This window comes from Vespula pensylvanica, chromosome 1 (genome assembly GCF_014466175.1).
Source record: "Vespula pensylvanica isolate Volc-1 chromosome 1, ASM1446617v1, whole genome shotgun sequence".
Classification (NCBI taxonomy): Eukaryota; Metazoa; Arthropoda; class Insecta; order Hymenoptera; family Vespidae; genus Vespula; species Vespula pensylvanica.
The window spans coordinates 3,914,528-3,929,846 of NC_057685.1; the positions used below are offsets into that span (position 1 = coordinate 3,914,528).

General features: G+C 37.6%; 1 protein-coding gene across 1 annotated transcript in view; it reads right to left on the minus strand.

Moving 5' to 3' along the window:
* LOC122628080 (low-density lipoprotein receptor-related protein 2) overlaps positions 1 to 15,319 on the minus strand; it is a 44,554-nt gene that overhangs the window by 8,256 nt on the left and 20,979 nt on the right. The window contains exons 2-7 of the mRNA XM_043809910.1: positions 11,951 to 12,073; positions 10,503 to 10,634; positions 7,948 to 8,202; positions 7,564 to 7,818; positions 7,342 to 7,458; positions 1 to 7,188 (exon numbers count right to left, since the gene is read on the minus strand). Of these exons, the coding sequence (XP_043665845.1) occupies positions 1 to 7,188; positions 7,342 to 7,458; positions 7,564 to 7,818; positions 7,948 to 8,202; positions 10,503 to 10,634; positions 11,951 to 12,073 (8,070 nt within the window). The remainder of the gene's footprint in view (positions 7,189 to 7,341; positions 7,459 to 7,563; positions 7,819 to 7,947; positions 8,203 to 10,502; positions 10,635 to 11,950; positions 12,074 to 15,319) is intronic.

Consider the following 15,319-nt stretch of genomic DNA (forward strand, 5'->3'; position numbering starts at 1 on the left):
AGCAATAGTTGGTATCCTCGTCTGAACCGTCATTGCAATCATCATCTCCGTCGCATGCCCACATTCTAGAGATGCAACGGCCATTTCTACAAGCGAATTTACTAGCATCGCAAGTTACGTTCTTAGGAACGCACATTCTGTCCTCGTTGACGAGCCTGCTATTATCATCGCATTTACATTCTGCCGATCCATTAACTCCAGGATGACAAGATTGATCGCATCCTCCGTTTTTGATGTTACAAGGATTGACTTTACACATTTGCCTTTCCCCGGAATAAACGAACAAGTCTCTCGGCGAATATTCCAATCGTTTAACTAATTCTACTTTATTGGCACCTGTATACTTGTCAGCACGATATACACCTCTAAGTTGAAGATCAGTCCAATAAATATGTTCACGGAAGACAGTAATGGCAAATGGATAAATCGTAGCGCTAACTAAAACTTCACGATTCTTTCCGTTAAGATCCGATCTTTCGATTTTTTCCCTTACAGCATCAGTCCAATAAAGCATACGTTCTTCGTAATCGATAGCCAGTCCGCTCGGTTGCAATAGATCCTTATCGATGATGGCTTTTTTCAACGAACCAGCCATAGTAGTCCGGAAAATTTTCCCAGACGTACCGAATCGACCCCAATCGGTGAAGTACAGCGATCCGTTACAAGGATCAACCACGATGGCTCTAGGCCTGTTAACTCTTGCGATCATTACCATATCCGTGCCATCGAGATTCATCGCGTAGATGCTATTATTAGTATAATCAGCCCAGTATACCTTCTTTTGGGTCCAATCGTACGATATACCTTCTGGATTGATATCCTTGTTCAGAAGAATATGCATGTCGGTTAAGGATGGATTTTCTGCTTGCATCCATGCGATCTGTGCCCATGGTGTAATCTCCGTAAAGAAAAGTTTCTTGTCGGCATAATCGAAATCAATACCAGCTACGTTCGTGAAATTAGTAATTGGATTGAATGGAAGACTCGTATCACGAGGATCCAACCCAATCGATCTAATTTCTGTTCTCGTCGCAAATACCAGATATTCGTTCATATTTCCACATGTTTCACCGTCGTTCAACAGTTTACCGGTGGCACAATCACATACGAATCGATCATTGGGAAAAGCAAAGCAGAGCTGTGCGCATCCAGCATTCGTTACCGAACACGGATTCGTAAAATCGGACGGCTGATTCTTCTGATCAAAGATAGCGATATCTCTTAACTTTTGCAAATTCGTTCTAACCGGTGTTGGTAAGCTATTATTTCCATGATATTTACTGGCCTTGAAGACCGTAGCTAAGTTTCTGTCAACCCAATAAACGTCGTCGCCATATATCGCTACACCCATTGGATTTGGTAAGTTTCGACGTATTATCTGACGATTTCCACCGGTATAGGATACCTTCTGTATCGTATCCAATTTAGAATCTACCCAATAAAGATCATGAGTCACAGGATCGACGGTTAAATCGCGCGGTGTACTGATACCAGACGTAACGATGGACGAGGAATTACTTCCATCTAAAAGTGCTTTGCCTATTCTTGGATATTGTCCGTAATCGATCCAATATAAATATCTCTTTATGGGATTAACGGCTAATTCTCTGGGTGCATCGGTCATCGTCTTTATAAGGACTTTTCTGTGGCTACCGTCTAATCTGCAAACTTCTACGTAATTATCGTGCGGGAAAACATTCGCGAAATATAAATTGCCAGCTATCCAATCTATAGTCAATCCACGGATACCATTGGAACCTATTCCCTGTTTAATAATTTGTTGAAGTTCTGTCCCGTTTGGCCTTACACGGAAAATTCCATTCCATATTCCACGATTAAATTCTACCCAATAAATCCAATTATTTGCATAATGAACATCCACGTGCAGAATGTGATGTCCAGTTCCTGCAATGGGTACCATCGCTTCCTTAGCATCCTTCAGACTGTATCCTCTCGCCACATCCAATTGAGATACAACGGCGAAAGTTTTGAAAGGTTCACACCTGGTATCGCTCATTTCACGATATTCCATTCCACAAGCACATACTCTGGTCCCACCCGAAGATGGTAGACACAGCTGTTCGCAGCCTCCGTTGTTATTGAGACAGGGATGAATTCCAGTAATACGTTTTTTATAAATAATCATGGTCTTCAATTCCGAGTCGTTATCGATTATGGTAGTAGGATTATCGCCATTAGGAAGGTCTACCCTTTCGATCTTATCGAAGAGAGGATCGAGAAGATATAATTTAGATTCGTGAACCGCTAGAGCTTTCGGCAAGGCAATATTGTTGGCAGTCGAAAGAATAGTCCTAACGTTTTGTCCATCCGTGTTCATGGACATCACAAATGTTGGGTACTGAGAACTAAAGTAAACCGTTTTACTTGGAATATCTATTGTTATAGCTACCGGCCTTTCAACATTGTCTATGAGTACAAGCGGATTCGTACCGTCCATATTTACCCTTCCTATTTTCGTAGGTATACCAAAACCACCTTCATCCACCCAAAATATGTGTCCATCTATCGGATCAACGCACATAGATTTCGGTCTTGCCACGGATGTTCTGTTGCCGTCATTCGCCAACACAATCGTTCTAAATTTCGTTTTTCCATCAACTTTAATGGCCTCGATGTTGGAAGCATATCGGTTTCCTATGAATAAATTTCTACCAAGCCAATCAAATGCTATTGTGGAGGGAGATCCAACGATTCCAGAATCTCCGGCTGGATTTGGAAATTCAGTTCTATTGCCACCTCCATAAGGTATGGTATATATCGTGCCATTTTCATCGTCCGATTCCTTTCCTTGCAACCAATAGATTATTCGATCTCTTCTGTCATAATCAATAACACGACCACCTTCTACTCCTACAACTGGAGTGATGTAACCCGTTTTCATGTCGCCCGGCGTTAAAGATATATCAACGATTTGAGATCCACGTAATACCATCAAGTATGGTGATTCTTCTTCGACACATTTGTAACCTTCGACTAACGTGAAACCGACTTGACACTTGCACGTGTATCCCAACGGATTACTCGGAGAGAGAAGACACAAATGATCGCACGTTTCGTTGGCAAAAGGACGATTGCAGGGATTTAGTGAAATAGGTTGTAGTACCGGATGATGTACGTGTATAGACAACGGTTGTGATATCAAATGCGATACAACTGTTGGATTCGAGCCATAAAATTTATGTGCCGATAGAACTCTGTTTAATTGTCGATCAGTCCAGTACATTGTATCTTCGAATAACGTGAGCGAATGTGGATGCAATAAGTAATGAGAACTAGCTAACACCTGAATTCTTTTACTACCATCGTACAGACAAGTGTCGATGAAATCTAGTTTACTGTCGGCGAAATATATTCTTTTATTGGCGATATCCAAAGCCAATCCATTAGGCCAATATATCTTGGTACTGATAATAGTCGATCTATTCGTACCATCCATTCCAATTCTTTCTATACGTGGATTTTCACCCCAATCAGTCCAGAACAACCATCGGGCATCTGGATTTGGATCCAAACACATCCCACGGGGTTGAGTAATGTTTTCTTTCACGAGGACCATTCTTTTCTCACCGGTTTCCTTTGCCACTTCAATCGTATTTAATTTTGAATCCAACCAATATAAATTTTGACCGATCCAATCGTATGCCAGCCCTTCCACTAAATCCAAACCCGTTGATATAACGTCTTGCGGATCGCTACCCCTTTCCAATCTCGAGATCTTCTTTAACTTCATGTCGGACCAAAATATTGTTCCCGTGTGCATGTTACTCGCCGTTGCCACAACGTTCTCTACATTAATGGGTACTCTCTCTAGAGCTTGATCTTGTAAATCGGCAATCAATATAGTATGCCTGTTAGATATGATGAGAAACGCTGCACTGTGATTCAACGCCTTACAAGTATGCTTGTCCTTCTCAAGAATATAACCGCCGACGCAATAACAATGATAGCTTCCTTTGGTATTTATGCAAATCTGAGAACAACGACCTGGTGGATCGCATTCGTTCAAATCGTGACAAGTGTATCCATCGGTATCGAGCTCTTCGCCGGGTGGACAAGAGCATTGAGCTCCTAAGGGTGTTCGAATGCAGGTGTTGCTGCATAATCCACTCTGATGTTGGCATTCGGCCAAGTCACAGCCAATTCCTTCGTCCGCGCCGTTAGGACAATCGAATATGCCATCGCATACTTTAGTAACGTTAATACATCTGTTGGTTATATTTGGACATTTCCATTGTTGCGAATCACACTTGTGTTCTGGTGGACCGCAAGCGTGTAGAGTCGTATCTTCGTCGGAACCATCGCCGCAATCGTCTTTGCCGTCACAGATGTATGCTTTGAAAACGCATCTTGAGTTTTGACACTTGAAATAGCCAGGATGACAATCGATTTGTCCGCAAGTAGGAGGTTCGTCCGATTTGTCAGGACAATCTGCCGTACCATCGCAATACCAACTTCTTGGAATACAAATCGATGAGCTGACGCATTGGAATTGTTTATCGGTATTACATTGATCAGGTGCCAATGACGGACAACCAACTTCGTCGCTACCATCGTTACAATCCGATATACCATCGCATTTATACGAGTCCAAAATGCACATCTTCTTATCGGCACAGGTGAACAATGTACTGACACATGTTACGGGAGGACAATCGGCTTCGTCTTGTTGGTCGAAACAATCGTTGTCACCGTCGCATACCCAAGACTGAGGGATACAATGGCCCGATCGCGGACAGGTAAATTGAAAGTAAGAGCAGGTTTTGGCTGCACAAAACTCTCCCTCGTCCGAGCTATCGCCGCAATCATTCTCAGAATCGCATTTCCATGTCGCTGGTATACAGCGGTTATTTGCACAGGCAAACTGATTAGTACTGCACGTGACGTTTGGACATCCAATTTCGTCGCTGTAATCGCCACAATCATTCTCCGAATCGCAGCGGAAACTCATAGGCATGCATCGACCTGATTTACACTGGAACTCGTTCGTACCGCAGGTTAGTTTCGTACAATTTTGCATTTCGTCGCTATTATCCAAACAGTCGTTCTCGCCATCGCATACCCAAGACTGCGGTATACATCTCTGATTCGCACAAGTGAAGTCCCAAGCATTGGGGCATGCTTGTACCGGTGGTTCCAATTCGGGATCGGCCGTACATGTCATTCCATCGTCTTGCAATTTTTCACCGTAAGGGCAACCACAAACTTGAACCAAACGAGGAGCGGCGAACCAATTTGTATTGTTTCGTGGTATTGCAAAGCAGAGTTTTTCGCAACCACCATTATTTACGGAACAAGGATTTTCGGATGTTTCAGACTGTACCTCACGACTGTATACTTTCACGCCGTAAAGTCTGTTGGAAGCTGGCTCGCGAACGAGAATTGCTTCCTGTTCTCCTGTTTTCTTATGAAGTCGAATGATAGCGTCTAATCTCCAATCAGTGATGTACATCCACTGTTCGTGTATGGCTATCGAAAATGGATGTCGTATTAGTCTCGAATTGACAGTACGGACGTCCGTACCGTCGAGATTCGAATGTTGAACGTGATCCAGTAAAGCGTCGCACCAATATAATCTATCCTTGTAAAAGTCGATCGCCAAACCATTTGGCCAACCTAAAGTCAAATTTTTGAAAACTACTAAATTCGATCCGTCGGCATGCGCTCTGCTGATATTAGCTGGTCTGTCCCATTCGGAGAAAAAGATATATCCGTGATTCGGATGAATGACGATGGCGCGTGGTCGTTTAAGATTTTTCAACAAGGTTCTCCTGTAAGTTACATTTCTTGTGCTCAACACGTTCAACGTTCCTTTGCGCGAGTCGATGTAATAAAGATTTTTCGCAGCCCAATCCACTGCCAAGCCTTCTACACCTTCGTTTTGACTCGCCAACACTATTTCTCGACCAGTACCGTTTTGATGTACCCTGTAGATTACGTCTTGCAAGACATCGCTGTAGTATATATATTGATCGTAAGCATCGTAATCTAAACCGACGAATCTAGCTCTTCTAGATACTACAGGCAATATTGCGTCGCTGAAACCCTCCATCACCGGATCTAATACACGACCTTTGATAAATCTTTGTTGCGAATACATGAGAAATTCTTGAACTAAATTACAATTTCTCAAATCGCTCGAAAGTCTCCAACCAATGTCACAAGCACAACGATATCCCAAACTATTCTCTTGATTTGTCACAGCAGTGACTATACACATGTGTTGACAACCACCGTTGTTATTACCGCAAGGATTGGAAACAATTGGCTGGGCTAACATATGAAGAGCTTTCACAGCTTTGGCATCTCTTACTTTGAACACAGTTTCTATGGAATAACCTACTTGCTTCTTGTCAACGCTCATTATTGCCTGTTTCGTATTATCCGTCCAATATATCTTACTTTCAAATAATGTCAGTCTCACCGGTGATGGAACTTGCGGTCCTTTTACCACCATCACTCTATTTCGTCCATAATAATCAGCAGTTTCTATATAGTCTAACAAAGTATCGCACCAATAAATTCTCCGAGCTATCGTATCAACTGTTACACCGGATACCTTGTATGCTGCCTCGGATACAATCGGTAACGCCGAAGTACCATCCATATTTGCCCTCAGAACTTGTTTGCTATCGGCAATGAACATGAGACCTACGGTCGGATCTAAAGCGATATCCGAGGGGCTGGTAAGATTAGATCCAAGTACGATCCCGTGATATCGACTGTCTAATTCAAATACATCGATCTTTTGTACGACTGAATCAACAATATAAAGCTTCTCTCCTATCCAATCAACGGCGATCGATACAGGACCCCAGGAGACAGGCAGATATATATCTAGGATAGAGGTAGCCGCGTTACCGTTCAACGATTCCGAATGCACTTTCCTCGTTTTAGTATCACTCCAGAACAAAAGATTTCTCGAATAGAGATAATCGACGCCACTGGCACCGGTAGTGTTAGCAACGATCCTTGGATCTTCTCCGTTAGCTGACATCCTCCAAATAGCACGATCTTGAGCAACCAATAATTCCAAAGAAGAGATATTTTGGACGCGACACTCGTTGCTTCCGTGCAATACGTAACCGGGTGCACAACTGCACGTGTAAGAACCATCAATGTTTTCGCAGAGTTGGTCGCAAAAGCCCCATTCCAAACATTCGTTTCTATCTGTTGAAGAAAGAAACGAAATAAAAATAAGAAAATGACTCTAGATCTAGCGATTTCTATTCAAGAGTAGAGTGAGAGAGAGAGAGAGAGAGAGAGAGAGAGAGAGAGAGAGAGAGAGAGAGAGAGAGAGAGAGAAAACTCTTTCAAGTATACCTATGCAACTTTTTGAGTCGTTCGCTAGTATTCTACCCGTAGGGCAATAACAAACACCTCCTGTTGGGGATGGTTGACATTTGTACTCACAGCCCAATGACCCGCACATACTCGTAGCTATAAAAGATACGTAAAGATAAGTAATAAAACGAAGAAGATATAAAAAAGAAAAATAAACGAAAGATTCCTTTTCGAGAGCTCGATGGCTCTTGCGAAACTTACAACAAGCAGCTTCCTCGTCGGCGCCATCCTCGCAATCGACTTTACTATCGCACAGCTGAGACCTGCTAATGCAAAGTGGCTTCCCGCCTGGTGCACCTTTCGGGCACATGAATTTGTGCCCAGGACAAGCTGTTACCGAGCAACCTTTTTCGTCTGAACCGTCGGTGCAATCTAAGTAACCGTCGCATCGGAATACCAAAGGCAAACAAAGCGCATTAGTGCAACGGAACTGGTCGACCGTACATGGAGGGAAATCTATGAGAAAAGTAAAAATCAAATATAAACGAGAGTATTCCTTCTTTCACTCTCTTCCTTTTTTTTTCTTTCTATTTTTATCTCTTCTTTTCTCCTTTCTTTTTACTTTTACGAAGTTATAATACTTACTGCAATGTTCCTCGTCGCTGTTGTCACCGCAATCATCTCTGTGATTACATCTCGCGCTATGTTCTATACACCTTTGCGTGGTGTTACATCTGAATTCATCAAGCTGACAAGGTGCCTTCACGCTCGTATCACATTTTTCTTCGTCCTTTCCGTTCCGACAATCTAGATATCCATCGCAAACTTTTTCCTTCGGTATGCAAAGTTCCGGATGAGTGCCACCGCACCTGAAGTCGTCCGGCTGACATTTCCTATAATCTGTACGAAGATATATTCAAATTCGTATAAAGGTTCTCAAGGTATTATAGTTATATCAGCGTTCTTATTTATCTATGTACGTACGTACGTACGTACGTACGTACGTATGTATGTATTATATATAGGAAGAAAATAATTAAACGGATGATCTCGTCTTACTACATTCATTATGACTTAATTAACGATAATCGCGGATTAAACTTTCACTTTAAAAACGTTAGCCATAACGTCAAAGGCCAAGAAAATGGTTTTTAAATTAATTACGTCATCGAGAAAATAGGATACACTTGAGTTATCACGCGCAACCCCTCAATTAGTTTTATTCATTGGAGTGCACTTGTACCAGTGCATAAAGACGAAACGAATCCCCTCTTTAGACTCATTCACTGTAACAACCGGAAATTAACACACGCGCATACACCTCGAATATCACAAAGGACGATATCGTGTGAGGAAACGAAGGCCATCCGACAAAATTTATGGCAGGATCAGCTGACGATGTCGATATATTTTGTTGTTTGCTATTTCTCTTTTTTTTTTTTTTCTTTCTTTCCAAGGTAATACGTAATAAATCATTAAATAAATTTTTCAACGTGTTATTTGCAACGTGTTTTTTTATAATATATTCTAAAGCTGCGATGAAAAGTATTTCAACACTATGTACGTACAGATGTACATACGCATATACGAAATCACCAACACGAGCGGCCCCATGCACTTAACGATGTATTCATTATCATTCTAAGCCACATTAATGCTTTCAATTACGGTCTGGCTGATTTAGCAAAGCCACTGGCATAACCGTCTTGACTTCTCTTACTGGAAGTAGTGTCAAGTGAATTACAAAGTCGACCAAGTCAAACATGATTGATGATAAACTTAATAAATTAATAATCCTTTATAACACCACATTTTTTTTTTTTCTTTATTTTTACATTTATATAAAAGTTATATAGACGTCAAATATATCTATTACGCGTGTACTATATCTAAAAGTTTTATTAAAAATCTCGAGCTTGCAACAACAGTTAAATTTGTGGCGATAAAATGAAAGAAAATTTACGAAATACAAATGTAAGATTTACGTAGTATTATAAAGTATTCATTCCGTTTATTAAATTTTAACCTACATATATATCGTACATCGAAGAGAAAGTATCGACGATGCTCTTTGTAAAGTTCATGCTGATTCAGTGTATACTTATTGTTAAATCGTCACCGAACATGGCATTAGAATTACATAGGAAAGTTTATAACTTTGCTTGTTACCTGTTCTTATATATGCGACAAACCAGGTAAATAGACTAACACATAAATCTTATATTCTCTATATAGAGCATATATAACGTACAATTCTTCAATACTTATGTATATTCTGATGTAACAACGTTTATCGACTCCTATATACTATATAATAGAGCAATTATAAAAATGTTTTAATAAACAATAATAACTAGCAACGTTTATACGTCTAATCGCGTTGCAGATTCCTTCGATAGAATATCATACTATGATCATATTCCTTCGATGTGAATAATACGCTATAGTATCTTATTTATCATTTCGTTGCAACACTCGTGTTTCATTGATAAAGAAACGCATTGCTTCGTACACGATTCATTTCTAACAAAACATAATTGTATTTTAAAAATTAGAAAAAAAATTGCATATATCAGTTCTGCCATTTTCATATTGAAATACAGATGATAATGATAATTTTTTTTTTTTTTTTTTTCCCCCACTAGTAATATCTAATTCTTATAGAATCCTTTTAACCGTTGAATGTACTTACATCTTTGTAAATATTATCATCTAGAGACAAGTTATATAAATACATTACGTATAGATTACATTTAAAAGATGAGAGTCCTCGAATAGGCTTAAGTTTCTTTACTTTATATTCCTTAAAAAGATGCTACAAAATTGGAAACAATTAGACCCGCCATTTTGATATTACAATGATAAAATAATAACGATAGACTATTTTTAGATTACAATTATTAAATTATACGTATATCTTCGCAGATATTATCATCCAGAGACAAACTATATCACGTATAATATACGTTTCCAAGACGAGAGTCTGTGAAGATACTTAAGATGAGATAAATAAAAAGGAAAAAAAAGCTGTGAGATCTCTCAAACAAGAGTTCAACTTGGTAAACCTGTTTCTAAATCTACTTCTGTTACACACATGTATAACATAATATTTCCTTCCTCTTTCTATCATCGAACCATTAAAAATATTCCTTCCCAAATATCGTTAACAAAGAAAAAAAGGATCGTTTAAAAATACTCACGACAACCATCCTCGTCCGAGCCGTCCACGCAATCGACCGTAATGTCACATTTTTGATGTAACGGTATACAATAGGTTTTATTGAAAACATATTGCCCACAGGTAATTTGGCCGACTTCGCAATCGGGCGGTGCTGTTAACAAAAAAAAAAAAAATAATAAAAAAATAATAAATAATAATAAATAATAATAAAAAGTACCTAAATTGTATGAGAATCGAACTTGATAATGAGAAGAAAAAAATGTACGCACATATTTCCAAATAGATATGAGAAAATATTCATATGTCATGCAAAAGAATATATTTTCCATAATATCTCGAACAATTTAAATGATAATAATTCGTTCCGATAAAAAGAAAAGCGTCCTTCAAGTTTTATTCTAAATATGTAGATAGATATCTGTCATATAACATACCATAGTTGGATACATAACATGCAATATTATCTATTTCTAAAATAATTATTACAGTTACATAAGAAAAACATGCGATTATGTTTCCTCGAAAATGTAATTTTAATAATAATTATATATGGATATCAAAAAAATATGTAATACTTTTCCTCTTTTCGACTAAAATTCACATTCCTCGTCCGGTACAATCGTAAAAATGAATCTCGCGTGCCGGAAATATAATAATTCCGAACAAAGAATTCGATTTTTCCATGCAGAAACGATTGTTAACGATTTTTTAATTATTTCATTTGTATGTCCATAAAACAAAAAGAAAAAAAGAAGAAAAGGAATTTCACAAAAATAAAAAGAGAGAGAGAGAGAGAAAGAGAAAAGAAGAAAATTGTCGAGTTTAAAGTATGTCGTATAAGTCATATTGTCGAGTTATATTATCGTTAATTCGAAATCGACAGAGAAATCGTTGGAATCTTCAAAGTACGTAAAAACGAGAAATGAAAAAAATATAAAAGAAAGAAAAAGAAAAAAAGAAAGAAAAAGAAAAGTCTTAGCTTCGATCCGATTTAAAACGTTAAATCGTGGCAGTGGGTCCGTTTTGTCGAGTGGCGTTCAATAGCGGAACTTTTGCACGTCGCACTTGAAAGAGGGTCACAGTCTCCCTTCCGGTTTAACATCGTCCCGTGCATAACAAACGTTTCTCCGAAGGTAAAAACGTTGAAAAGAATGAGAGTGCTTTCAAGTAGGGGAAACGAGAACGTTACGAATCATAAGGATCGATCAGGAAATCTAAACGAAGGCATTCGAAAAAAAATTGATGTTATTTCCTTTCTTTTTTTTTTTTTTTTGCGTAAAAAGAAAAAGAAAAGGAAAATAGATAAATAAATAAAATAAATGACTAAACGTTACAAATGATATTTTATTACCGACATTTCTCAACGACTAATATATCACGAACATTTTCCTTTCCATTCGTGAAAGCAAACGACACTCTTTACAAGTTCCTTACCCCCCAAAACGATATTACGAAGGATATACTTACGACACGACTGAAACTCATCCTCGGAGCTCTCGCAGTTACGTTCATAGTTGCAAACCAACAATGCCGGTATGCACTTTCCGTCGAGACATTTGAACATGTTAGGCCCACAACCAGTGCCATCGCCTGTGAACAGATAGACAAGAGAAAACACGCTATCAGATATACCATTTGATATATACCAAGAGAAAGAAAATAGTTTGTACAGTGACTCGTAAAAAAAAAAGAAAAAAAAAGGTTTGTACGTACCATTTAATTATTTTCATTCGTTTATTACCGTTATTTTACGTAACTCGAATGAATTCTTTTTTTGGAGACATTTCGTTAAACGATTTAAAAAAAAGAGTGAAAATATAAGTAATTTCAAAAATATGTATAATTATATATTTTTGTGAGTCACTGTAAATTGAAGGATAGTAAACGAGCTCTAGTAAGTGAGAGAGAAATATATATATATATATATATATATATATATATATATATATATAGAGAGAGAGAGAGAGAGAGAGAGAGAAGTGGGGAACCGAGCCGAGAACGATGTTACTGGCGTGATAGGTGAAAGGTTCAATGCCTTCTGCCATGCCAGGGAAATGTCTGTTTCTAATGCCGCTCTAAGAGAACTCGACTCAGAGAACTCGAATGAAACTCGGCTAGGATCTACGAGCATCCTCCTCTTTTCTCGTGGGATACTCGCGGCTTCTTTCAACGGCGCTCTTCAAAAACACTTTTCCTTGCGCCACATGAATTCTCGCCGAGAGAAACATCATCTTGGATAATGTTATGTAATTATCCTCCTTCTTTCAGCGAGCTAAGATCGAAAGAACGGACCAAGGATTTCAAACGAGATTCGTGAGACTTCTGACCCGAACGTGAAATCTGGCTTCCTTTTGTTTCGAAGTTGTTAGTTTAACCATTGAAAAAAAATTATATATATATATATATATATATATATATACATATATGATTATAAAACAAATTGCGTTCCATACGATAAAACAATAGTACAATGACAATACAAAACTAACAGATCAAATCAGCATCGATGGTTATAACATAGCGCAACATGTTAACCTTCTATTATATTACGCCATATAAATTTGAATCCACACGTTTTAGAGGTATACCTATATAGAAATATCTATATAGAGATATTTTTAAAATTCTTTCTCATTTTATCCGAGATAAATACTTAATTCTTACTTTACATCACAAATTTTAAATCTTTTTTTTTTTTTTTAATATGTTTTGTACTTATCCTCAATGTAGTATAATTTTACTAATGTATAAATAATACCATTACTTTTACATATTATATAATTTTGTTGTAGACGCGAGAAAAAAAGAAAAAGAATATTGGGTCTATATTAAAATAAAATAAAAAAAGAAATAAAAAAAGATAGAAAGAAAAAAGAAAAAATGTTTTGCATAAGGATTTTTTTCTGTTATATATATATATATATATATATATATATATATATATATATCCGTCAATCTCTCGACGATATCTTATTACTTTTTAAACGAATATATCCTTTCGAAATGCTTACAAGAATCTTTCATATAATGTGATGTCAGAGAGCTCATGTTGAGTAACATAGTTAGAACGAACGAGAAGGCCCCCTGTGTGTTTCTGTGCTCACGGTCGTTCAACTTGCGAAAAGAATCCTTCCGCTTTGAGATATCGTAAGCATTTTATTGCTTGAGAATCAGTCAATGGGAGAAAGTTCTTCGTAGTATATAAGAGAAACGACGATGTAGAGGTGGTATAAGAGATCCATTGCGATCCAAGTTCTTCGATCGTCCTAGGAGAAGAAGGATGAGGATGAAGATGAGGAGTAAACAGAAACTGACAATGATACTTAATTAGCAAACTTATTCTTTCTTTTTGACATATTCTCAATTGATAATGTTAATTACACTCGACAATTATCTCCATTTCTTTCTTTATCTCGAAAAATCACGAGAATTGAAAGAACTTCGTTACTTAGCCATTTTCTTCGGAAAGAGAAAAAAAGAAAAAGAAAAATACGACAAAGGATTCACAATCTTTCACGAAAGACGCAATATCTTTTTTCTTTTTTTTTTCACGGCCGTGCACGCAGTTATGCAAATGACACTAAGTATTTAACATTCCGTGCTCGTCATCTCGATATGACGAGACGTAAAACGGAAACTTTGAAAAAAGTCACGACCTTTTAGCAAGTCAAATATCACGGAAGAAAGCGTTTTCCATAGTAAAACTTAAGAAATCGCGTGGGTTGATAAAATGTTTTCTTATTAAATACAATCGTTGCATTATAACTACTACTATTTATTCGTTGGATCGATGAAACGATCGATGTACCAATCGTTGTAAATTCTTTTTCGATAAAATTTTCGATGTATAAGTAATATAAGAATTTCAAACCATTCTCTTCGATAATTTCAAGGACTGATTTGAAATGATTTGTGATTTGTGATAAAACATAATCATCTAAAGATGATTACGAAATAAGATATTTTTTGTTTTTACATAATCAATCTGTTTCTCTTTTTCTTTTTTTCTTTTTTTCTTTCCGTGGATAATTAAAATAAACGATCGAGGAAGGTTCCAGAAGGAAGGACTTTGCAAAAACGACAAATTAAAATCAGTGCTTCGATTTGTTTCGATCACCGCTCGTTTAAGAACAGTTTCGCACTAATGCTCGTTGTTCTCGAACATAACGTGCCAAGTATTATAATCCTACACGATCTAACATGTCGGTGACACGACTTCACTTCCTACGTATAGGGAACAGAGAGTGTTTAATAAGGAGAAAAGTTTCTTGGACGGAACGTTGTCTCTCCTACGAGAATGTGTCTCTGTTGAAAACGCCTCTGTAAAATATATAATATTTCTTTTTGTTGAATTAACCGAAGATTAAAGAGAAGGGGTAAAAATTTTAATGAAGAAATCAATTAGGGTCCGTTTCAATGAGAAGTAAGATTCTCTACGAGAGTCAAAGGAGACTTCTTCGTCTCATATTCTTTTTCTTCGTATATGTACATACTATATATACATATATATATATATGTATGTATGTATGTATATATGTATATATGTATGTATGTATTACGTATGTATATACACACTTATGTGTTTAATGTGTATATGTATCTCGAAAGTATTCGTCTCTATCTCGATACTAAATCGTGCTCCAACCGAGCCGAGTTTACGTTCATTGAGTAATATACATACATAGAATACGTACATATACGAAACATCGATCCTGCATGTGTGGAATATCCGCGTGTCCCACATACATAGATGATTGGACCTAGCTAGTAACATAACTACGAAGCCGGCTATATCCGTAACGAGCGACAGACGAAAGTGTATTATCCGAGAGAGAA